General features: G+C 36.8%; 4 protein-coding genes and 1 pseudogene across 4 annotated transcripts; 2 read left to right on the top strand and 3 right to left on the bottom strand.

The window, feature by feature from the left end:
• Window positions 1-3,064: 3,064 nt before the first annotated feature.
• LOC110759950 (Nucleoside transporter family protein) lies at window positions 3,065-4,731 on the top strand. Its single transcript, XM_021962097.2, has 2 exons — window positions 3,065-3,719; window positions 3,925-4,731. The coding sequence occupies exons 1-2, from the start codon at window positions 3,212-3,214 to the stop codon at window positions 4,617-4,619; spliced, it is 1,203 nt and encodes a 400-aa protein (XP_021817789.1). The 5' UTR covers window positions 3,065-3,211; the 3' UTR covers window positions 4,620-4,731.
• A 732-nt stretch (window positions 4,732-5,463) lies between these two features.
• On the bottom strand, window positions 5,464-7,263 carry LOC110759944 (phosphatidylinositol/phosphatidylcholine transfer protein SFH12 pseudogene; annotated as a pseudogene).
• A 445-nt stretch (window positions 7,264-7,708) lies between these two features.
• Window positions 7,709-9,291, bottom strand: LOC110759945 (Tetratricopeptide repeat (TPR)-like superfamily protein). Its single transcript, XM_021962091.2, has 3 exons — window positions 8,532-9,291; window positions 8,199-8,371; window positions 7,709-8,078 (listed from the first exon to the last, which is right to left on the bottom strand). The coding sequence occupies exons 1-3, from the start codon at window positions 9,147-9,149 to the stop codon at window positions 7,922-7,924; spliced, it is 948 nt and encodes a 315-aa protein (XP_021817783.1). The 5' UTR covers window positions 9,150-9,291; the 3' UTR covers window positions 7,709-7,921.
• Window positions 9,292-16,805: 7,514 nt separating this feature from the next.
• Window positions 16,806-21,576, top strand: LOC110759955 (CBL-interacting serine/threonine-protein kinase 24). Its single transcript, XM_021962101.2, is given in 16 exon segments — window positions 16,806-16,993; window positions 17,333-17,563; window positions 17,709-17,771; window positions 17,927-17,998; window positions 18,111-18,218; window positions 18,329-18,403; window positions 18,550-18,603; window positions 18,770-18,895; window positions 19,239-19,328; window positions 19,632-19,754; window positions 19,985-20,104; window positions 20,400-20,516; window positions 20,745-20,801; window positions 20,907-20,981; window positions 21,170-21,232; window positions 21,234-21,576. Coding segments are annotated over 15 exon segments (1,320 nt in total). The 5' UTR covers window positions 16,806-16,993; window positions 17,333-17,410; the 3' UTR covers window positions 21,258-21,576.
• LOC110759956 (EPIDERMAL PATTERNING FACTOR-like protein 8) lies at window positions 21,408-22,929 on the bottom strand. Its single transcript, XM_088244840.1, has 2 exons — window positions 22,333-22,929; window positions 21,408-22,220 (listed from the first exon to the last, which is right to left on the bottom strand). The coding sequence occupies exons 1-2, from the start codon at window positions 22,424-22,426 to the stop codon at window positions 21,973-21,975; spliced, it is 342 nt and encodes a 113-aa protein (XP_088100966.1). The 5' UTR covers window positions 22,427-22,929; the 3' UTR covers window positions 21,408-21,972.
• Window positions 22,930-23,254: the final 325 nt, after the last annotated feature.

The following is a 23,254-nucleotide window of genomic DNA, read 5'->3' as shown; positions in this document are numbered from 1 at the left end:
TTTCTTCTTTTAATTTGGATTTTAGTGAGTTTTTATTTATTTATCCAATTTTAGTGAGTTTGTATTTAAAAAAAATCTGTAAATTAGGAAGAAAAAAAAAACTTGTAAAAAGCGCACGTGCTTCTACGCAAATTTTGGTGATTTTTGCTTTATTTAGGCTTAGTTTGGGATTGCTGTCACTTTACAAAAAAAAGTTGATTCTACTGTGCTTTGAAAATAATTAGCTGTAAAGTAAAGCAGCTTCATGTTTGGTAAACAATACTTTTAAAGTGCTGTTAGTACAAAAAGCAGTGTAAAAAATGTTTGGTAAATTTGAATATAAAATTGTTGTAACTGTGAATAATGATTAAAATAGACATGATGTTAAAAGTGTTATGTACTAATCATGTGGTGGTAGTTATAGTGATGGAGTGGAGGTGCTGGTGGTGATGAAGGTGGAGTTGGTGGTGGTGGGGATGGCGGTTGTGGAGGTGCTGGTGGATTTGGAGGTTTTGGAGGAGGTGGTGGTTGTGGTGGTGGTGGTGGTGATGTTGGTTGTGGAGGTGGTGGTGGATTTGGAGCTTTTGGAGGAGGAGGAGGTGGTGGTGGTGGTTGTGGAGGTGGTGGAGGAGGTGGTGGAGGAGGTGGTGGTTGTGGTGGTGGTGGTGGAGGAGGAGGAGGAGGAGGAGGATGTGGTGGTGGTGGTGGAGGCAGTGGTTGTGGAGGTAGTGAATGTGGTGGTGCAAGTGGTGGAGTTGGATGTGGACGTGGACGTGGTGTCATTTTTTAAATTGAATGATGGTATTTTGGGAATTAAAAAAATTCATTAAATGTTCATCTCTGCTTATTTTGAAAGCAACTTTGAAAAGCAACCCAGAGCCTGCTTTTAAAAGCTGTTGTCAAAAGGTCATTGCTTTTAAAATAATCGGGATATTTTCTTTTTACCAAACACCTTAAACTGCTTAACTTTAAAATGAAGCAGGTTTTTGGCCAAAAAAAGCAATCCCAGACAATGCCTTATACTAGCCTCTCCACGCACGCACTTCCGCGCCTGCGAGAGGTCTTTTTTAAAAAAATTTAAAATTATTTTTAAATTAAAAAAGATAATGGGTAGTTGTGTTCCATAAAAAAAGATATATTATCTGATTTTTCTTTTAATTTAAAATATTTTTGATATGAAAAAGTATGAATTTACCATATTATCCTCATTTAATTAATAATTTCAATTCTTAATGTTTGCATTAACCAAGGGCATTTTCTGATATTTTGAATGTTCTCTGCCTTTTGCTTTATATATATAGATAAAAAATCTGTAAATTTGGAAAGAAAGAACAAACTTATATATCTCATATTTCATACATTTTTCTTTCTATCTTTCTCATCACAAATTTTGATTTTCCTCGTTTTTTCATCCTATATTTCAATGTTATTCTTCAAACTCGGAAAAAATCGTGTTTCAAAATGGGGTCTATTTAGGTTTATAAATTGAAAAGACAAAATGTTTAGGGTTGGCTTGTGGAGCTTGATTGAATGAAGCTCATATGTGTGTTCATGTCTATTTTAATTGCTAATCCATCTCAGCAATATGTTGGATAAATGATTGTGGTGTGCAACAAGAATATTGGGAAAATGTTCTTTTTTGAAGAAAAATAATAATAAAAAAGTTGTATGTATCATTGTTCCTACTACCTATTAGATAAATATAAACTTATGGAAGTAACCGCAGCCATCTAAATAGGCCAAAAAGAATCCTTTCTTTTTGGTAAATCTGAGGCCAAGAGCTTTCCTTTTCAAGTGTTACATTATTGGCATATAGCTCATACTCTTTAATGGTACACCACTGCACTCCCTTCTCTTTCACTTTCTGAAAAAGTTAGAAGGGTGAGTGAGATCTTCAATTCAGCATTTGATAAGTAAATTTTTAGACGCTAACTCATGTGGCAGTGGTTTATTTGTTTTCATTCCGAATCCACTTTAGACTTTATTTATTTACAACTGCGACTCGGCATCTCTATCATTACTGATTATTGTTACCAAGCAAAGAGAATCATACGCTGTAAGCTGTGCAATATAAACTTTTGCCAGTTGCCATGGCACACCATCATCTTATATGTTCTTTTTATGTAGTGCCGCTAGTGCTACTGCTCCATCAACTACGTACGACCTGCATATATGTGTAGTGCTTGTGCCTCTAAGCTGTACAGAAGCATCAATGAAAAAATTAATTCCTGACAGTAAAGAAGAAAGGAAGAGAATCAAGTTCCCAGATGGCTAATCAAAATCTTTCCAATCAAATAATTGTGGCCAGACCAAAAATATAGGCAGGCCCATCAGTCTTGACGACAGAAACCGGTTTTGGCTCTCCTCCAGTGAATTGCCCTTTAGCCTACTTTACCAAAGTATTGACAAGACTCACAACTTAATGACAAGACTCACAACTTTGAAAACTAAACACTAAACCTGCGCATGATTAACAATCTGTCATGATTGCATCTCTTGATTATATTCACTGTTGGGTATGGGGAGGCTTTTTTTACAAGTTGTGGAAGTTCAAAGGGAGGAACAGAATTCTGGAAATCTTTAGTGCTGCTACAAGAGTATGCAGGGCGCATACAATGCATGCCAGCCAGCCAGCCGGTTATTTGAATGTACTTGTAATATCACCCACCAACCATTCATGTCCCTACTCAGCATAATTTTTCTACATCAATGAGCCTCATTTGATGCTGATTCTGGACCCATCAATCAAATCCATGAAGCAAGCAAGTAAATAGAGCCGTCAGCTACCAAACTGGCTCCAGTCTCCAGGCTCCGGCTTAGTTTGTTCAAATGGGCTTGTATTGTGTTGTTAAACTACTAGTTGCTAAAGACGGGATAATAATTAATGAAAAATACTTCCCTCCTTCCTCTTGTAAGTAGAAACTCATACATTCTTGACAATGACAGAATGACATTTGTGTATAAGTTTTTCCTTTTTTTGTGTTTTTGATTAATTATTTTTTGCATATATGTCAAACCGTGATTTACAGAAACCTAATTAGTAATAAGCCAGAGCTGTATATTAGGAAGCCTAGCCCTGCCCAATTATGTAGCCAGAGCTTGGGATCAATCAAGCTAGGAGTTGGAGATTCCTTTCTTGTCAAAAATCACTTCACTATGCTCACTTACCGCTTAAAATGCTTGCTTTAATAAGTTCCAACCAAAGGTTGATAGGCCATCAAGAACTCAAAACATGGAAGGTGGAATGAAGGGTCTTGAGTATCAAGCTGAGCCAAGAGATGCATACAAAATCGCTTACATTATTCATTTCTTGCTGGGAGCAGGCAATTTGCTTCCTTGGAATGCATTTATCACAGCGGTTGATTACTTTGGCCATCTCTATCCAACCAAGCATGTTGAGAAGGTCTTCTCTGTTGCTTACATGAGTTCGTCAGTGGTAGTACTTGTTGTGATGATGAGCTGGGGGAGCTGGTGGGAGAAGATGAGCCCTAGGCTGAGACTCAACTTGGGATTTTCTCTTTTTATTCTCTCTTTAATGGTGTCTCCTGTAACAGACTGGTTTTGGTATAGTACAACTGGGTCAAGTAGTGGGAGAGCCAATGCAGGATATGGTGTGACAGTTGCATCAGTTGTAGTGTGTGGCTTAGCTGATGGCTTGGTTGGAGGAAGCCTGATGGGATCCGCGGGAAAGCTTCCAAAAAAGTACATGCAAGCTGTTTTTGCTGGAACTGCTTCTTCAGGTACCAATTCCATGTATAGAAAATTGCACTTTGAGTTCCTGCTTTGCTTTTTCAATCCAGCAAACTGAATATTTAATTTGGGCACTTTTTGCCTGCCAATAGTAGAAGAAGTGTATATGCTGTACACATAGATGCATGAAAGATAAAAGCAAAGCTACAAGTAACCCCATTTTCATTTGTTAACAAATCCTCTGCTTGTTGGCAGGTGTTATAATTTCTCTTTTGAGAATTTCAACCAAGGCAATGCTTCCACAGACCCCAAAAGGTCTTAGAACAAGCGCCCACTTGTATTTTATGGTCAGCACCGTATTCCTCCTATGCTGCATCATTGGTTGCAACTTGCTGTACAGGTTAACAGTCATGCAGGAACATTGTAAACTTGTTCAAGATGAATCATTCTGCTCAAGACCGAAATTTTGGGCTGTGGCGCGAAAAGTCCCGGGGCCAGCTTTTGGGATTTTCATAATCTATACTGTGACTCTGTCAATTTTCCCAGGATTCATAGCTGAAAATCTGGAATCCAAGCTTCTTCAAGATTGGTACCCTATTTTGCTGATCACAGTGTACAACATTGCAGATTTAGTGGGTAAGTCTTTGACTGCGGTTTATCTTCTAAAGAGTATCAAAAAGGCAACATGGGCTTGCATTACCAGACTCCTATTTTATCCAATCTTCACTGCTTGCCTCCATGGACCAATATGGCTGAAAACTGAAATTCCAATGGTTGTTCTCACATTTTTGCTTGGACTGACCAATGGGTATCTGACAAGTGTTATCATGATGATAGTTCCAAAAACTGTACCAGTTTCAGAAGCAGAGCTATCTGCCATTGTAATGGTTGTGTTCCTCGGAGTTGGGTTGGTCAGTGGTTCGGTTCTCGGCTGGTTCTGGGTCTTATGAGCCTCACTAGGTTACTTATTCTGTATTTCGTTGTTAGAAATGCTAAAACCTTGTCAATGTATGTAACCTTATAAAACAATTGCTAAGTTCTTAAAAGACTAATTTCAGAAAACTCGTCTTAATGCTTTAAGCAAAATCAATCTGGAACTCTTTTCTCTGCAAAAAGAGAGAATAACTAAGGCCTAACTTGTCAAAATCGTTTGCTTGGCTGCTGAGAAGATGCAGATAAAAGAGAGGGCCGCTAATGTGGAACTTTATGAAAGAAACTTCCAACCACTTAGGCAAGTGTTTTTTCAGAATCTAGCATACTGCACACTTTTTGACAAGTTTGGTCCCTATTAAAGAAAGCTTTTCCATTTCCATCTTTGCCTGCCAAAAGCATTTTGAATTATTAGATGTAGTTAGGTTGGCTGAACTCAAATAACTCGAACTTTTGATAACTCAACTCCAATCAAATCAAAAGTAAAAGATACTCGATAATCTTGGCCATATTATGCACAATTCTATCTATGAAGGTTAAATTTGTACAATTATATACATGTGGTAATTGGGACAATAAGTGAGGCTGCATTTAGGTCGCATCTGAGAAACATAAATCCTCATACAGATATTTAGTCATATACGCATTCTTAGCACTAAAACTATAAGTAAACCCTACACCATTTAATTTCTATAAACAAACCCATTAAAAAACCCAAAAAATGATAGCTATTAAATTTAATTTTGATTATTAAATTACTTTGATGCCCTATTGAGTGTCTTGAGCTTTTTTATGAGGTTTTGGAATTGGGTTTGTTTTAAAAAATCAATGGCAGTTTTGTAATTTAAAAGAAGTTAAAAGTCTTTTTGTTATGTTGTAAATGGATTTTGGGTGTATTTCTAAAGTTCATTACATATAGAATTTTTTTATAATTTGGGCTCCTATATTGGATACAATAGTGAATCTCCCCAAATCATAAGCATCTTTTCTCCCTTCACCAGTGGAAACATTTCTTCTTCTTCTTCTTGTCAAGATGTGCCAAGAGCTCTTCTTGTCGGGAAAGTGACTCCTCCAAAGCCTTCTTTGTTGCCATTAGCTCTTGCTCCAAAACATCAACCCTGCCCAAAGTATCATTCAGCATTTTCTCCTTCTCAGGTCGCATGTTTGCTTGTTTCGTGCTCAAAGCGCTAACTTTCTCTTCCACTTCAGCCATGCGCTTCATGAAAGACTTGAAATCTGCATCAAAGATATTGTCAGGCTGTGAAGGCGCCTGGCGTTTGCACATTGTGTCATCATCATCACAGTGAAAGGCGCTGGAGTAGAAGGTAGAATCAGTGAGCTTCTTTGGCATGTTGCTAATACCAATAATAAATGCCATAACACCACTCAAAATCCGAAAGCCCAACCCATCAGGAGATTCGCTAGCATCAGATTTGGCGACACAATCTGCTGGTTCGGAGAAGGCAAATTTGTCAAACTCGCCGTTCCGCACCACCATTCGCCTAGTTGAACCCACAGTTTTATCAACCATTGAGGCAGAGTCCTCGTACTTGTAAGATTCTAGGCAACTTTTGGTCACGGATATGATTGGTGAAGGTTGAGTGTGCTTAATTTGGTGCACGGGAGCTTGATCACCTCCCTTCTCTTCAGTGACTTGAGTTCCAAGTTTCCTTGAACACTTATGATCACCATTTTGGACCATCTTCAATATCTCCTGGTCCTTCCATGGTCCCTTATCAGAACGCATACAGCCTCCTTGATCGGCACAAGTACATGTGCCTCCTAAAAACTCTGGCAACTCACTAGCATCAATTATATCAAGCAAATCGCTCTGGTACTTATTGCCAAGGACATGAATCTTCGCTGATGTCTTGGGATCAAGGAAGGACTTCACGGTGCTCCACAACATTCGAAAACCAGCACCAGCATTGATAATAAACATGCGGTTCAAGGTCTCAGGATAATTGTCACCATCAATCTTCTGAAGCCGTGTGATAAGCTCCCTGGCAGCTTTGTTGAAATTTTTAAGTCCCACCCCTTGCACATCCATGATGGTTGTACTTTGATCAATGTGCTTCTTTGCTGCAATTGAGCAAGCTGGGAACTTGACATCAAATGTTCTTTCAAACTCTCGGACATGGTATTTCACGTACCGGTCCATGGTTGTGACTTGCATTAGCTTGGTGGGATCTACTTTGCCTAGTCTCTCAATGTACACAGGTCTTCCATCTTTGTCCACTCCATGATGTCCTTGGGGATAATATTCCAGGACTTCATTGAGTTCCTTGAATTCAAAATCCTTCATAACTGTGTCAGCACCAAATGCCTTCCTCCACTGGAGCATGTCTGCCCACATTTGCTTGGTTTTCTCGATATCGAATTTCCTAGCCTTCAAGAATCTAAGCATTGTGTGATAATCATCGTGCCTGGAAAGAAGAAGCTCCTCCAATATGAGTGCCTGACGGAAGGCCTCAACAGCCAGCAACTCCTCCGGGTCGTGCACATCACCGATTTCCACAGCGATGACTTTACTGCTTCTTCTACCCCTTCTTGACAAAGAATTTTTCAACTTGGCAGAGGCATTCATTGCTTTCTTCTTCAACGAACCGGACACTGGTTTTGGAGATAGAGGTCCAGACATGGTGTCTCGCTCGTGAGGAAATGATTTGGTTGTCTGAGAGATTACCTCTGGTTAACACAATGGGGTGTTTGGAGGGCAGGGAGACGATGGGTATAAATAAACATATTTTGGATTTGGCATCCTTAGAAAATGACGGAAGGACAGTGGGTATGCACGTTAAGGACAAACACAAAAAGAGGGAGAATTGACTGTATTTTCCATTTTTAGGCTTCAATTCAGAGCTTGAGGAGAGTTATTATTAACAATCAGTGTTTAAACAGTGTTTTCCTCAAAACTCGCTCTCTAGTCTTTCCTTCTACCGTTCATGCATGGATTATTTGATCCGAACCTAACGGAACCAACTTTTCAATCCATTTCTTCAAGCTATGGTGGTGCCAAATTAAATGGAAACATTAGATAGGACTCTAATTTAGATTGCAGATCCTGGGTTAGAATATCATGGGGGAGAGACAGAGACAGAGACGGAGATTATGCCTTCAAAACATTCCATTTAATCACTTATTTTGATTACATTTCTTTTACAAGACATGACTAGAAAAGAACTTGAAAACAAAAACAGATCAGTCTCAGTTACACAATCTCACCCCAGCACAGCAGCAGCCAAAGGATCACTAAAAAGGTTAAAAAACAGGAAGATATATATAAGTGTATAAACAAAAGGTCAGCAGTCCGAAGATATCTTTATGCAGCAGCAGCTAATGGAGGGGGTGAAGGAGGAACTCCTTGCAACAAATTGGGTGTCGATGCTCTGTTGTTGGCGCCTTCTTTCAAATCCTCCTCCTCCTCCTCATCTTCCTCAGAATCCCAAAGAAACTTAGCATAGGATGCTAGAACAAAACTGCACCATCAAAACCACAAAACCCAGTCAAAATTTTAATTTGCAGAGCCCTTTTAACAAACAAATAACAGACCAAAAAGATTATTATTTTTACTGGCATTTAGATGAGATGACCCTCACCTATCATCAGGGGCCGCTTGAACAGCTTGATCAAAGTAAGTCTGAGCTCTAGGAGCATCCTTATGATTCTGCCATACCAAATCCGCAAACATTGATAGGACATTTCCATCATTTGGGTTCGCCAAAATGGCTCTCCCACAGTACTCTTCAGCCTTTTCAAAATCCCCACGAACCTGCAATTTGAACAACGTTTCATTAGCTTCAGTGAAAGTAAATTAAACCCAGCTATTGATTAGATAAAAATTAAACATCTTTTTCTGTAAAAACTAAATCTTCTCTATTAAAATTAAAGATTTTGATATAAAAATCAAAGCTTTGGTATATATAACATACCTCTTTTAAAAAACGAGCATAATTGCTGAGAATCATGGGATTTCCAGGGTTAGCATCGATCATTTTCTGATAATAGATCTCAGTGTTACCATTCCCATTATTATTCGAATCCCAAAATCCTGAGCTCCCATCATCTCCATCGTCCGATCCACCACCGCCTCCGCCATTACCGCCAGAGATCTTGCCACCGCCTCCATCAACCCCACCCCCAACCAAAACGCCCAACAAGCCCTTGTTCTCCCTCAACCCGATCTCACACCCTTCCACCTCTGCCAATCCCAACGACACCGTTCTCCTAAACTCGGTAGCAAAAGCCATTTCCATCTCCTCATCCTCCTCTCTCTCCTCGAACCCATTCAAGGGAATTTTGAATGGCTTTCTTTTGGGCGTCAGCGAGAGATCTCTAAGATCGGCCTCAGAGACCGCCCGAGTCATCTTCCTAGACGAGTCGTTGATCGGCGACAATGTAAGAGGAGAGCGCGACGAGGCCGAGAGGGCAAAGGAACGAGTTTTGGCGATTTGGGGCACCATTTCGGGTTGTTGTTCTGGAAATGATGAGTCTTTGGAGTGGGGTAGCCATGAATTTAGTACGGGCGTTGATGAGCTCCTTAGAAGCATTTTTTTCTTGTTCTTGAAAATATGGGTCTGAGAAACCCCAAATCTCAGACTCCTTTAGAACCCTAAAACGACAGAATTTGAAATAAAAATTTTGGAACTTGGAGGGGAAGACAGATGAGGGTTTGAAGGAATTGAGTGTTTTGCAGGTGAGGTGAGCTGAGGTGAGCTGAGGATGTAGTAGAAGGAAGTCACATGGGAACATTTTATATAGGGATGGAGGGAAGGGTGTAAGGATGAGATCTGAGCCGTTGATCATCTGTGCATGAAGCAGAGTGATGTGAGGCACGTGGTTCGTTTGTCACAATTGGGTGTTGTATTGCAGGGACGTGTTTGGCAGCGCAAGAATAGCTCAACACTCTCTCCCTACACACGTGTGATATGCTCCAATGAAATTGGTTAGAAATAAGGAAAAAGAAAAGTCCCATTTAGTATGCACCTCAAATTGCTACATTCATTTAGGAAGCTTTGCATTTCTCTTTTTGCAATTGGAATGTAAGTCAGGTCAACCATTGACTTTTTTTTATTTCTTTCACACCCATAACTGGTAGTTTTATCTAAGGAGATGGATAACAAATTCGAGAAAACCTAACTCTGGCAACAACAAAATACTAACAATTTGTTTCTAAACAAAAAACAACATCATGTGTAGGTCTACCTAAAACAAATTTAAACTAACTCTTTTAAAAAGATAATGCAATCGTATTTTAATTCAAATTATTTATTTTGGGGGGTGTGTGTGCGCGCCAAATTTCGCCCAAAAAAAGCGTTTATTCTACAAGCATGTGATTATTGTCAAACACGTCCTACGAAATGGAAGTTGGCTTCTTCGTATATACGCGGGACGAAACCCAATTGCACACACGCTACCAGACTACGCCCAACTTTAAAAGGAGCCATGGGAGCTGGGACCCATTTCAAAACTAGAGCCGTCGGATTTTATGTTGGTGGAGTCCGATGGCAGAGATTGACTCTCCTCGCGCCAACCATTTTCCCTCAACCCAAACAACCGGCGCTTCGATAATAAAGTATGGCAGGATTTTTCGCGGTAATAGTTTCTGTACTCTGAAAACCCCCTGAGTTTAGTCAAATTAACGAATTTGCCACTGAAACTACTAACGGCCAGCGTTGCTTGAGCTGGTCCCAATTCCTGAACACAATTACCTGGGTGGAGCCCATGGGCCCATTGGATCGATTCAACGGTGAGCTTTGTACCGCCAAGGCGTGGGCATTACGTCATGGACTGGACTCTGATGGGTGCAGCTCCCCTCCTTTTGCAATTGCAGGATTTGTTTTGTATTCGATCTCCCACAGAGACTCTTCTTTGTCGCAGAGCCGGGCAACTTGCTCCATGACGGGTAAATTTATCATTTCAAAAAAAAAATGTGCTGAGATATTTTTATTTAACATCCTGTTTATTATTCTTTAGTCATTTCTTTCTTGTTTGGTTTTAAGTCGTTTTGACGAATGTGGTTTCGTGGGTATGTGGATGATTGAGACTTGATATGCGATGCGAGAGAGAAATATTTACATGAAATGGGAATAGTACTATTTTGCTATCTGCGATCAATCATGATATGACAAATATCATAATTTTTTCACGTGATAGTTTGTGATTGATCGAAAATAATAAAATAGTATTATCTCCGTTTCATATAAGTTTTTTTGCATGAGATGACAAAATTATATATGTGCATGTCTATGTGGCCTTCACTACAAAGTTTATATTTCAATTGAGGGACACTAAATTTGTTGATCAAATATGTTGAAGAATATAAAGTCTCAGAAATTTGACAAAATAAATACAATATATAATGAATGGTTACACTACTAATATCACTGAGGTTTTTGTAATAAAACTCCACATCTACTCGATTATTTAGGTGGTTAAGTTTTTGACAATATATGCGTTGTTAGTAGTGGGCCGTTAGTATGTGTATGTGAAATTTAACAAAATAGAGCTATTCTACAATTCTTGTTCATTGTGAATTTGTGAGTGGTGTTGACCCACAAGCACACGAGTGATTATCAATGTTCTTACTTAAAATTCGACTCATTTAAACATCAGTTTTTAAGCCACACGGAAAGAGAAGAACAATTTTTAAATCTATGAAACAGGGAGAATGCTTTTATTTGTTTGTTTGTTTGTTAGCCTCTATTTGGCATTGATGTTCTTAGAAGCTGTCTGCATCTCCCACATGCCACATCCATTATTTGGCAAGTGGAACCAAGCATGGCAGTAGTTTTCGAGGGTGACTTGGTGAAGGGTCATTTTCCACATACGTACTTCCAACTATCCAAAATGAAAAAGTCTCATTTTCAAATAATGTTATCAATTAGTCACTGTAAATCACATTTCATCTCTTGTCAGCTTCTTCTTCTGCAATGTGCCTGTTGTCGAAATTTATGATATAATAAAGGTGTTATCTTGTAGGAGAAAATTCTTTTTATGCTGAAATGAGAGGTGTAGATGTTTGAGCCTAAGTTGAACCGGAATGAGAGAAAGTAAAGTTAAAATTAGGGTAGGTTATTGGTTCGATATAAATTTGAGCGATTGAGAGCCGTGGATTATAGATTGCCACTAATAATAATCCAAGTTGCAAAAGTTAGGAAGTAGACTGACGAACACTAAAAAAGCCACAAGAGTAGAGATAGCGAGAGATTAATTTATATAATACTATGTAATAGAAAATCCTCTTGTAGAATAGACCCTTTAATTATTTAATTAGCAATATATAGAATAAAAATATAGGAGAGTGAAAGAGATATAAAGCAAATTAATGGACTGAAAGAGAAATATATGGAAAAAAAAAAAAAGAAAGAGATCCAACTTGTGTGATGGAGGTTCCATGTGCATATAGGCCTCAAGATGATCAAAAGGTAAACAACCAAAATTTAATTCAGCCCATGTGTCGATCCTCTCTCTAGCTTCCTTGCAGCCTCCACTAAGAATCAGCAAGTCGTCAAAGTGGGAACCAGTTCACGTGCTTTAATTTCTTAAGTTTTAACTTCTTCCATGCCGCTGTCTATTAATTTTCTTGTCCTTCATTATCTTCATTTTAGGTTAATTCGTACATTATCTTCGTGTTATTTTTGTTGGCTTACAATCTTCATGCTCTACTTTGACTTTCATTTCACGACAAATTATAGAATAGTACAGATATACCATATCACGAAGAGTAAGGGAGAGGGGTGGCAAAGGTTGGGGATCAGTGGCGGACTCAGACTTTCGTTTATCTAGGGCCTTAAAAAAGAATCCAACCAATATATAGCCAAACAAAAAATATTTTTGTTTAAAGTGAACTTAGTAGCTGAGTTCTCCACAAAATTACAGAATGAGTGAACTTTGTGAGATCTCTATTCTTCTTTTATAACATAGGGTTTTTCTTTTTTAATATAGAAAATTTGGCATAAGTCCAATTATGAGGAGAGATTTTGGGTGCAATCCACGCAGAAATTGTTGTTAATCCAAGTCCTTTAACTTTTGCGCCACATAAGATTACATGCCTATTTCAATTTATTGATATTTACTTCATCCTTTTTTTGTTTTTTTGTTCCAGTTATGCACCTAAAACATAAATAAGGTAAATTATGAATTCCTAAAACTGGTAAGTTATTGATTTGTAGGATATTAATTATCATATTTGATTTGAATTTAATTGCAAATCTATTTATTGAATTCTGAAATTTTCCCAAGGTATACCGACATCAAAATTTGTAATAAGAGTTCATAAAAACTTCATACCTTAACAATAGGTAAGGTACCTATGCATACACCTCGTATGCAGTATGCAGGTAATTAAACTCATAAATTACCTCTGGTCGAGGTAATTAAATCCATAAATTACCTCTAGTCTAGGTAATTATACCCTCTAGCCCAGCTAATTGAACTCATATAATATCTTGTTATGAATCTTTAAACTCAACTGAGATAAAAATACATACAAAATTTCTTTGGAAAAAAAAAAACACTATTACATGGAAGACATGTACGTATGTATATAAATATGAACCTCCAGAAAAAACTGCTTAAGAAAACTAAAGAAAAAAACACTTACCAGTAAGGTAGGTACATATATACCTGTATGTATTAACATTATTTACCTGTATGTCAGGTACATAATTTAATGTGGGTGCTTATCTGATCGATTGGTATAACATGTGAGTCTTTACTTTTTATTGATTAAATTGTATTTTATCTATATATTAGGAATATTATCAAGGAAAAAAAATCAAAATTTGGAATTCAATTTCAAGGAAATAATGCATTAAATTTAGATTTTCAATGTGTTTTCCTTATTTACCTTAAAGGGTAAAATCGGCACAACAAAAAAGTAATAAATGTCAAAGGACCTACATCTAAAACCAAAAACACGAGGACTAGACCCAATGACAGCTAATCGTTTTGGACCTAGATTTAAGAACCCCTTTTTAATATAAGCTTTGGGCTTAAAGTGTATGTATTGGATGAGCCATGTGGGGGCTCCACCTAAGAAGTACCTAATTTTTTTTTTTTAAAAGTGAGTTTTGGTGGGATTATATGGCTGCAACTTTTTTGTAAGTGTGGGCACCACAGTAGTCCTTCATTGGGTCCTCCAATGTTGGGGATTATGGGTGTTTTGAGTTGGAAAATTCTTTAATTTTCTCTTTTTTAGACTTTTCTAATTTTATTTTAAAAAATAAAAATTAAATAAGTCCAATTGTAATAAAGTAATTAATTTCTTTTCTAAAATAAGCGAAATTTGAATGGAAGTATCATACATTGACGTGGTATATCTGTACTATTCTATCATTTCTATAATTTCACATACATTTAAGATTTAGCTAAGATTGTTATTCCATTTCAAGCTCATATGCATGTGTAAGATAATCATATCCTCAAAATTTCTATTTATTTATTTATTTCTAAGAAATCCACATACCAATTAGCAATTTCCCATTTTAATGAATTTTTGTAGAAATATCACTTGAACTTATACCTCAATTTAAATTTGTCACCTTAAAGAAAAATTTAAAGAAATGTCATCTCAATTTTTCAAAATCCATGATTTGTCATTTGACTTTAACACCATTAAATTTTCCATCCATTTAAGGGTATTTTAGTCTTCCCATTTTCAAGGGTATTTTAAAATTGGAAAAATCATTATAAAACAAATTGTACATATTTTAAACAATTAAAATTGAAAAAAACATAACCTTCCTCCATCCCCTGTGCGCCACCAACGGCTCCAACCAACCCCTCCCACCTTGAAATCCGTTCCCCCTTCCCTCTTCACAGCCTCTTTCTACATTCCCCCTCCCATCTTCCCCTTTATCATTTTCTCTCTACCATGGAACACCTACTCTCCACACACAAATTCCCTCAGCCCACCCAAACTGAGTCCATTTTTTTCTTCTTTTTTCCTTTTAGTAATTTTCCATTTGCATATTAAAAATTTGTGGAATGACGGCTACCAAACCAACAATTCAGTAGCCTATAAATGGTGACCAAGCAAACTTTAGATCCTTCAATAGAAACATAGTGGCATAAGTTAATGAAACTATGAAGACAAGAAAGGGGTTGGACTTTGGGTGGGAAGCTTAAGTAATTTTAAATCAGGTATTTGAAATTTTCAAACATGCTCAATGACAATGAATAACATTTTTTTTTATATACATGCTCAAAGAGAGACAGAGACATATATATATAGAGAGTTTTTTTTTTATACATGCTCAAAGAGAGACAGAGAGACATATATATATATATATATATAGAGAGAGAGAGAGAGAGAGAGAGAGAGAGGGGGGTGGTGGTGGTTGTTAGATGTCCCTTTTTTCTCCCTCTTTTTTTTCCTTGAAAATGAAAAAATTAAAAATACTCTTAAAAATTAATGGAAAATTGGATGGTGTTAAAGTTAGATGAAAAATCATGGATATTAAAAAATTAAGATGACATTTCTCTTAAAGTTTTCTTTAAGATGATAAATTGAAATTGAGATATTAATTGAGGTGACATTTCTAAAAAATCCCTTATATTAATGAATTTATGACACCAATGGTCCATATGGTCCATTTCCAAGTTTGGGCTACCATGTGGCCAACCCAGTTCAAGTCGAAGGGTTGGGTTGGGGCCCTTTGACCATAAATAAAAATAAAAACTCCACGTTATATAAAGCCCATTGATTACTTTATGATAGAATTCCACTTTTTTGCATTTATTATATTTATGGAAAATAAAAGGGTATGTCATTGACCAAAATACTTAAAAGGTGAAAAAAGTGAAAAAATGTTATATTAAATTTAAATTATATAAAATTTAAATTTTACTTTTATTTTTGTCTATAATAGTTAAAGTAAAACGCACCGTATCTTGAACGAATCAGAACAGTATGACATGCAATCACTCCAAATCTCTACCTATAGCGCCATCTTTGTTTTGTTTATACAAAATAATTAAATGATCTGCTCGAATTTAAAAGTGTTGACTTTACAAGTTGAACTGTTGATGAAGCTTTACGACTACCTACATATATAATTAATTCTTTAATTAATCCAGTTCGTCTTTTATTTTATAATTGTTTCACACCTAAGTCAAAACATAAACAGAAGAAGTCATGGATGGATTGATAAGAAAGATCAAACTCCTATCTTAGCTTAGATTTTAATATTTTATTGAATTGTTAATGCAATCTAAATAGCAAAACTATGATATAGACATTCCAACTAAGATTGCAAACTCAGAATAATCAAAAAGTTATCAAGCTTGAAAAAATTAAGCCATAACAATACAAATAAAACTCTTACAAAGGGAACCAAGGTGGTTGGTGTGAGTAGTTCGGCACTCTCATTCCTTAAGAGAGGTCAGGGGTTCGATCCCTGCTCTTGTACGGAGTCACCACTTTGGCTAGCACTTTACCCCTTACGGGCCGACCCGGTGTGAACGGGGTTTAGTCTGGGTTGTGGTTAAGGCTTAAAGGTGCCACCCATAGTTGGGGCCCATCCAGGACCACCTCGTGGTTCAGACAAAAAAAAAAAAAAACTCTTACAAAGGGGAGTTTCTTTGATCATGTGTGATCGTTAGTGAAGGAGCACCAAATTGTCTTAATTTAATTGTTAGATGTCTCCGTTATTGTAATAACCATTTGTGATTAGTGGCTTTTTTTGGCTAAATTATGAATGCAATCACATAATTTCTAAAAAATATGTATAAAAAAAATAACAAAACTATAAACGTAATGACTTGTTTTCATGAACAAAACAAAAAACATTACGACTTTTTGAGAGCCCAACATAACGGGCTATCCAAACTAATTATTTTTATTTGATTAAAAGCAGCTTCAATTTTGTACAACTAAAAAGACAATAAAAATTAATTTATTATTATGTGGTGAATTTTTTGGGTTGTGTTTGTCAGTATTTTAAACAGTTTATTTAATATTTATCAACATTCTTGATACTAAAATTTGTTTAAGTGATAATCACACACACACATATATATATATCACGTGGCAAACGGTAAATTACGAACTTATAATTTATTGGATTTTTGTAGGATAGTAATTACCTTCGGAATAACATTTAAAATTCCGACCAAAAAAGAAACTCAAAATCAAAACATATTTATAAAAAAAGTGGTATATATTATCATCGGTCGAACTGGATAAATACTCGTAAGAACGTCACGTCATCTGGAAATTTCATAAAAACAAACGTAATTTCCACGTTCAGCGGTTAAATTTGGACTACTCTCTATCTCTCTCCCCGCGCTCTCTCTCTTACCAGCCTCGGCCTCGTCGGAGCCAACCAGAGACGCAGCTTAATTCGGGCACCCGGAGATACGAAAAGCACATACCTTGGATATTCTCATGGTAAGACCCCCGCCGGATTGTTCCTCATTGTGTTCTCATTCTCGTCTTTCCAATTTTCGCTCTCTCACTCCGATTCACCACCTCCCGATTCATTAGTGATCAATTTGATTGCTGAAAATCACAACCACGCGAATTGAATTCCACAATTTTCGACTTGTCTCATCGCTCCATGATCCGTCGCTGGGTGCTTCGGTTCCCTACAATCTTCAATACAAAAAGATTCGATCTTTTCTTAATTAAGAGCAGTGCAAAAACTTGGTTTCATTGAATTTACTTTTTTTTTGTTGGTTTGGTGTGTGGAGTTTTTGTTGAAGTTGAAGTTTTTGTTTGTCTTGGCAGATCCTAAATTCTGAATTTCCGTGAATCGAAGAGTTTGGTTTTGTTATTTTTGTGGGAAATGAGCTTACAGAGATAACAATGAAGAAGGTAGGGAAGTATGAGGTTGGGCGAACCATCGGCGAAGGAACATTCGCCAAGGTTAAGTTTGCCAGGAACATCGAAACCGGTGAAAGTGTGGCCATGAAGATTTTGGCCAAAAGCACCATTCTCAAGCACAGAATGGTTGATCAGGTATTCACTTGCTCTTCCTTCCTTCAATCCCAAATACAATTTTACACACACGTATAAGTCAATATGTGTGTTTAAATTTTCGTGTTATATGATTGCTCCTACTTGGACCAAATGACTAGGCTAACTTCTTTTAGTTCTGTTTCAGATTAAAAGAGAGATATCCATAATGAAGATTGTCAGGCATCCTAATATAGTACGGTTGCATGAGGTATTCTTATACTTCGCCGGATAAACACCTCATTTATTTGAGGACTTTTCTTGTTAACATTAAGAAATTGCTATATATTCTCTTCTTGACATCACCGTGATATGGCTTTTTTTCTTTTCCTTGTCACTTTTGGCTCTCTCATTTCCAAATTCTAGGTTTTGGCAGGCCGGACGAAAATATTTATAATTCTCGAGTTTGTAACTGGAGGAGAATTGTTTGATAAAATTGTAAGGTTTCTTCTTGAATTGGGACCATCGTCATTATAACCAACTCACTTACATTCCCATAGGTATATATCTTTATGCCAGAATATTTTAACACTTAAATTTTGATTTACAGGTTCACCAAGGAAAGCTTCCTGAATATGAATCCAGGAAATACTTTCAACAGCTCATAGATGCAGTTGCCCATTGTCATAGTAAGGGTGTGTTCCACAGAGACCTGAAGGTGCATATCAATATTCAGTTTGACACTAATTTTTCTACTTGCTTTTGTGATTTATATACAGTGTTGTGGTCCTGAGTAGTTCTGTATTTTCTTTGTGATATAATTTACAGCCCGAGAATCTTCTCCTTGATTCTTATGGCAATTTGAAGGTTTCTGATTTTGGACTAAGTGCATTGCTTCAACAAGTAAGAATTATCTCATTCTATATGCATTCTATCAAGATTGAGAAGTTTACTTTTTTTAATATGCTTTTCTTAAACTTTATCCTTTCTTCTTCTCTCCTCTTCTATCTCTCTGACTAATACTTCTACATTGCCTAATCTTCGAGCAGGGAGTTCGTCTTCTTCACACTACGTGTGGAACCCCAAACTATGTTGCGCCTGAGGTACATTTTTTATACACTTCACTGTTGCATTCACACCATCCAATCAATGAGATAGATACCCCGTGACTTGGTATTGTGTGCCAAAAAAAGGAAGCAATAATTATAGAAGTCAGGTGGAGAGAACAAAATCTTATGCTAAATATGTTATGCTACCATTGCCTAACAGGTGCTGGGGGACCAAGGTTATGATGGCGCAGCTGCTGATGTTTGGTCATGTGGGGTCATCCTATATGTTCTAATGGCTGGATATCTCCCATTTGATGAGACAAACCTTCCTACCCTATATAGAAAGGTGTGCTGCCATTGTTCAACATATTGCAGTGTCCATGCCTAACACAATCATTTTCTTCACTATATATCCTAAAATTTTATTTTATTTTATTTTATTTTATTTTCTTCCCTTCTGAGATGTCTTATATATTCACACTATCCTATTATATTCCTACTCACATACTTTGTTGTACCACAATATCAGACATACAACCAGTATGGTCTCCAGAACACATTTGTGCCTTTATCCCCCCACCTTTCACTTCTTGCCACTCCTACAATTATTCTTTATGGATGTTATAAGAGCATTTTGTACTGCACAAGCGTGATAGGAGCTTCTAACTGTTCATTTGGCTTGTCTGTAGATTAATGCAGCAGAGTTTTCCTGTCCATATTGGTTTTCTCCTGCGGCAAATTCTCTGATACATAAGATACTTGATCCTAATCCTAAAACTGTGAGTATTTTATTTCAACATATGCAGATATTAGTAATTTCCGAGACAATTGATTTAAAGGTCTATACGGTTAAATTGACATAGTATTTTCATGATCAAATAAAGTGTGTTTGTACAAGTATTTATCAATTTTTTTCTATGTTTATTGGAAGCCATATGCCCGGTAGAGTATGTGCTATAATAGGGAGGAGGGTCTTGGTTGACTTATAATGTCAGTTCAGGGAAAAGAAAAAAATCTGCATTACTGGGACAAAGTTAATGATTCTCCTTTGCTTTCTTTAACTGTTTCATGTGTTAATGCAGCGTATTCAGATTGGAGGAATCAGAAAGGATCCTTGGTTTAGGAAAAATTATGTGCCTCTCAAAAATGGGGAAGATGAGGAAGTGAGTTTGGATGATGTTCGTGCAGTGTTTGAGGATATTGAGGTTGGTTGGTGATTTGTTTGTGCTACACTCTTTCTTTAAGTAAGAAATTTTCCAATGCAAGTTCCACAATTCTGTGGTTTATATGCTTATGAAGTATAGATTATAGATTGGTAGGGTACAGTAAATTAATGATAATGTGATGGATTTCATTGTTTGTCCTAGTTTATGCATTTCAAAGTCTATTTGGTACCTAAAGTATAAAGTATTTGTTCACTATCGGTTTGTCACAGGACCAATATGTAGCAGAGAGATCAGAAAGTAAGGATGGCGGTCCATTATTAATGAATGCATTTGAGATGATTACCCTATCCCAAGGGCTAAATCTATCAGCATTGTTTGATAGGAGACAGGTATAGTTGTATGCTTTCAGTACTTTTGCTGCCACGTATTTCTTAGAAATCTCTCGTGCCCAATTACTGCTTCACAGTTTGAAAAGTATCCGTTTGGCTAGGCTTTAACTTGTTATTTTGTCAAATCATGTAACTTAGTACTTTTTTCTTATTCCTTGTATGCTATGTTGTTACTACTTTTTTGTTGGAAATACAGATAACTATTTCTTTATATTCCTGCAAATTGATCGAATTTTGTATTACTGTATTTCTCTGTCTCTCTGTCTCTCAAGTGTCATTTTTTTCCCTCTTGCAGGATTACATAAACCGGCAAACTCGATTTGTTTCCCGAAAACCAGCTAAAGTTATAATTTCAAATGTAGAAGCTGTTGCAGAATCAATGAGTCTGAAGGTCCATACACGTAATTACAAGGTATGATTTTGTAGTGTTGGCCTTTACTTTATGTAATCAAGTTTTTGCACCTTGTTACATACAGTCCAAACATTGACTAACGATCTTGGTTGAGGTATGAGTTTACCTTGTGCTGTGGATTGGAAGAAAATATGCACTGTGGATGATGCTACCTGAAAAATCCTTTAGTTCTTCCTTTTTTGTTTGATATATTGTGTTCTGATCTCATGTATAATTTTTGAACCACAGACAAGACTAGAAGGAATATCTTCAAATAAGGCCGGACAATTTGCAGTTGTCCTCGAGGTAACTTTAATATTTGTCTGCATAACCATTGTAGTTATCCTTTGAAACGAAGCCTTGATTTCAGTAAAATCACTGTTTAACATGATTGTTATCTTTTCTATAAAGGTTTATGAAGTTGCACCATCCCTTTTCATGGTGGATGTTCGAAAGGCTGCAGGAGATACTCTTGAATATCATAAGGTTAGCTTCTACTGGATTTCATAAGTTCAGGTCTATCGTTAATGTTTACGAATCATACTTGGCTTCTCAAATATGATATTTTTTTTTTGGTGGGTCTCGAGTTCTCAAACCTGATTCTTATTTTGTTTCTCCTCCTCGTAAGCAAGATTGCATCAGTTAATTTATCTTTCCTGTGATTCTTTTTGCAGTTTTACAAAAATTTCTGTGCCAAATTAGAAGACATTATTTGGAAACCAAAAGAGGGTATGGCTAGTTCCAATCTGCTTCGAACAATGACTTGCTGATCCATTTCCTTTGGGTGTGATGCAAATCAGTGAGCAGCATTCTAGTGTGTTCTCCGTTGGGACATGTACTGAAAATAGACAGCATACTAGTGTGTTCTCCGTATGTTGTAGTCTTTGTATTTATTTTTTTTATTTTGGTCAGTTTTGGTTTCAATATTGTTACGCCTACAATCATGAAAAGAAAATCTAGTAATTTTCCATCGAAAGATGTCACCGTGTATTTAGTGTGTCGGAAATGACCCTCCCAATGTATAATCATGAAGATTGTTTATTTAATCCACCAATGTAGCGGTTTCTTTATGATTCCATAAGTAATTCTCTCTTGTATCGAGTTTTTCACTGCAAGTTCATGACATGGGATTCTGATGAACATCTCCAACGGCAAGCACAATTCTTGGTTCGTTTTTTTCTTTTGGCCCTTTTTTCCTGCAAGTAATTACCATATGTATTGATTATCCAATTAGACATACAGCCCAAAATTCTTTGCAAAAGAAATGTCTTGAACGAGATCAAAATAAGCACTAGTTTACCGCCTTCATGTCATGATATGTTTTTCTAAAGTATATACAAAACGGCAACAATTGAAGTAAATGGGGTGAGATTAATCAGTCTCTGTATCAAATATATATCATAAGCTGCTACTTAGTTAGTACATAGGAAGGAGGTAGGAAGAAAATGATTAGGTTGGCTAAGCTAAAACAAAATGTTCAAGGTTGGAACAACTTGTTCCTGCATTTGCATTTCCATGAGAGGAGATAATAGCTTTCATCTCCCTGATTTGAATTTGCTGCCTTGGGATGATTATTCCCATGGTGTGCAGAAGCAACAAGAGTGGGCGTGCAAGGTATGCAACCCATGCACCTCTTAACACACCTAGGTGGACTTGAACCCAACACCATCTCCATTTGCTCTTTCAAGCCCTGATGATCACCATCTCTCACCAACACTGGCTCAGCTTATAGAAAGAAGAAGAAGAAGAAAAGAAAAAAAACCAGAAGAAATCAGCAAAACCAAGATATTTTTTTAGCAGAACAATGTCTCAACTTAAATGGGTTCTTTTCAGTTACCTGAATTGGAAGGCAAGAATGTGAGAGAAAAAATAAACACCATAATGACTGTAATCTTTAGCTCATTCGTAAATCTTCTTGAAGAAGCCATCATGGGATGGGATTATTTTGGTTTTGCGGGGTCGCAATAGGATGATGGAGGGAATGACTTAGTTTTGAAGCTTTTTTTTCTTTAATTTTCTTTTTATTGGAGCTAACTGTCAGTTTGTCTGTCTGACTTTAGGTTTCAGCGTGAATGACTGAAGTTACAAGTTTTTTCTTTTTCATCTTTTTCTGCCTGAATTGACTTTTCCTTGCCTCCTTTTCAAATTATTGGTGTACAAATTACAATATAATGCTCACTCTACTTTGTCATCATGCAAGGCCAGGAGGCTTTAACCTGTTAGATTATCCCCCCTTGCTTTGTTTTCTATAAACAACACATGCCATGGTATTGACCCCATGATTTTGATGTCTCATCTAATATCTGCATGTGATTGCAACAAGGAATAGAACTCGCTCAACTATTTCCCCCAACGCTTCCAATTCTCTCTCACATCAGCTCATGTGTGTGTGTGTGTGTGTGTGAGAGAGAGAGAGAGAGAGAGAGAGAGAGAGAGAGAGAGAGTTTGAAAATAGTTGGATTTTTTCTGCATAATTCTATGTAGGATTGCATAAAGGTGTTATCTTAAGGTGTGTTACCAACATGATCATTTTGATTGATGATGAGAGGGGGTGTGATGTGTGCTCTGGAAAAGCACTCTCAAAGTCAAGATCAAGAGCCCATGCTTTCCAGGACTTGCAGAAAGAAGTTACTTTCTGCAGTGGTGTCATAAAATAAAACAGCCTCTTTTGTTCGTGCATTTACTCTTATCAGCTAAAGAGAACCAACAATTTGCTCAAAAGGCCTCCTTTAGTCCACGGATTTCTTAAAAGATAGATG

This window comes from Prunus avium, chromosome 7 (assembly GCF_965620075.1).
Source record: "Prunus avium chromosome 7, drPruAviu1.hap1.1, whole genome shotgun sequence".
NCBI classification, from domain to species: domain Eukaryota; kingdom Viridiplantae; phylum Streptophyta; class Magnoliopsida; order Rosales; family Rosaceae; genus Prunus; species Prunus avium.
The sequence above is the reverse complement of the archived record's forward strand: the minus strand, read 5'-3'. Positions and strand labels throughout refer to the sequence as shown.

Excerpts from the sequence above, each read along its gene's own strand:
- LOC110759950 (XM_021962097.2), top strand. The coding sequence starts at position 3,212 with ATGGAAGGTGGAATGAAGGGTCTTGAGTATCAAGCTGAGCCAAGAGAT. Across the intron at positions 3,720-3,924 it reads TGCTGGAACTGCTTCTTCAG|GTGTTATAATTTCTCTTTTG; the intron begins GTACCAATTCCA and ends GCTTGTTGGCAG.
- LOC110759945 (XM_021962091.2), bottom strand. The coding sequence starts at position 9,149 with ATGCTTCTAAGGAGCTCATCAACGCCCGTACTAAATTCATGGCTACCC. Across the intron at positions 8,372-8,531 it reads ATGCTCGTTTTTTAAAAGAG|GTTCGTGGGGATTTTGAAAA; the intron begins GTATGTTATATA and ends TTCAAATTGCAG. Across the intron at positions 8,079-8,198 it reads CAAGCGGCCCCTGATGATAG|TTTTGTTCTAGCATCCTATG; the intron begins GTGAGGGTCATC and ends TTGATGGTGCAG.
- LOC110759956 (XM_088244840.1), bottom strand. The coding sequence starts at position 22,426 with ATGATGGCTTCTTCAAGAAGATTTACGAATGAGCTAAAGATTACAGTC. Across the intron at positions 22,221-22,332 it reads ATTCTTGCCTTCCAATTCAG|CTGAGCCAGTGTTGGTGAGA; the intron begins GTAACTGAAAAG and ends TCTTTCTATAAG.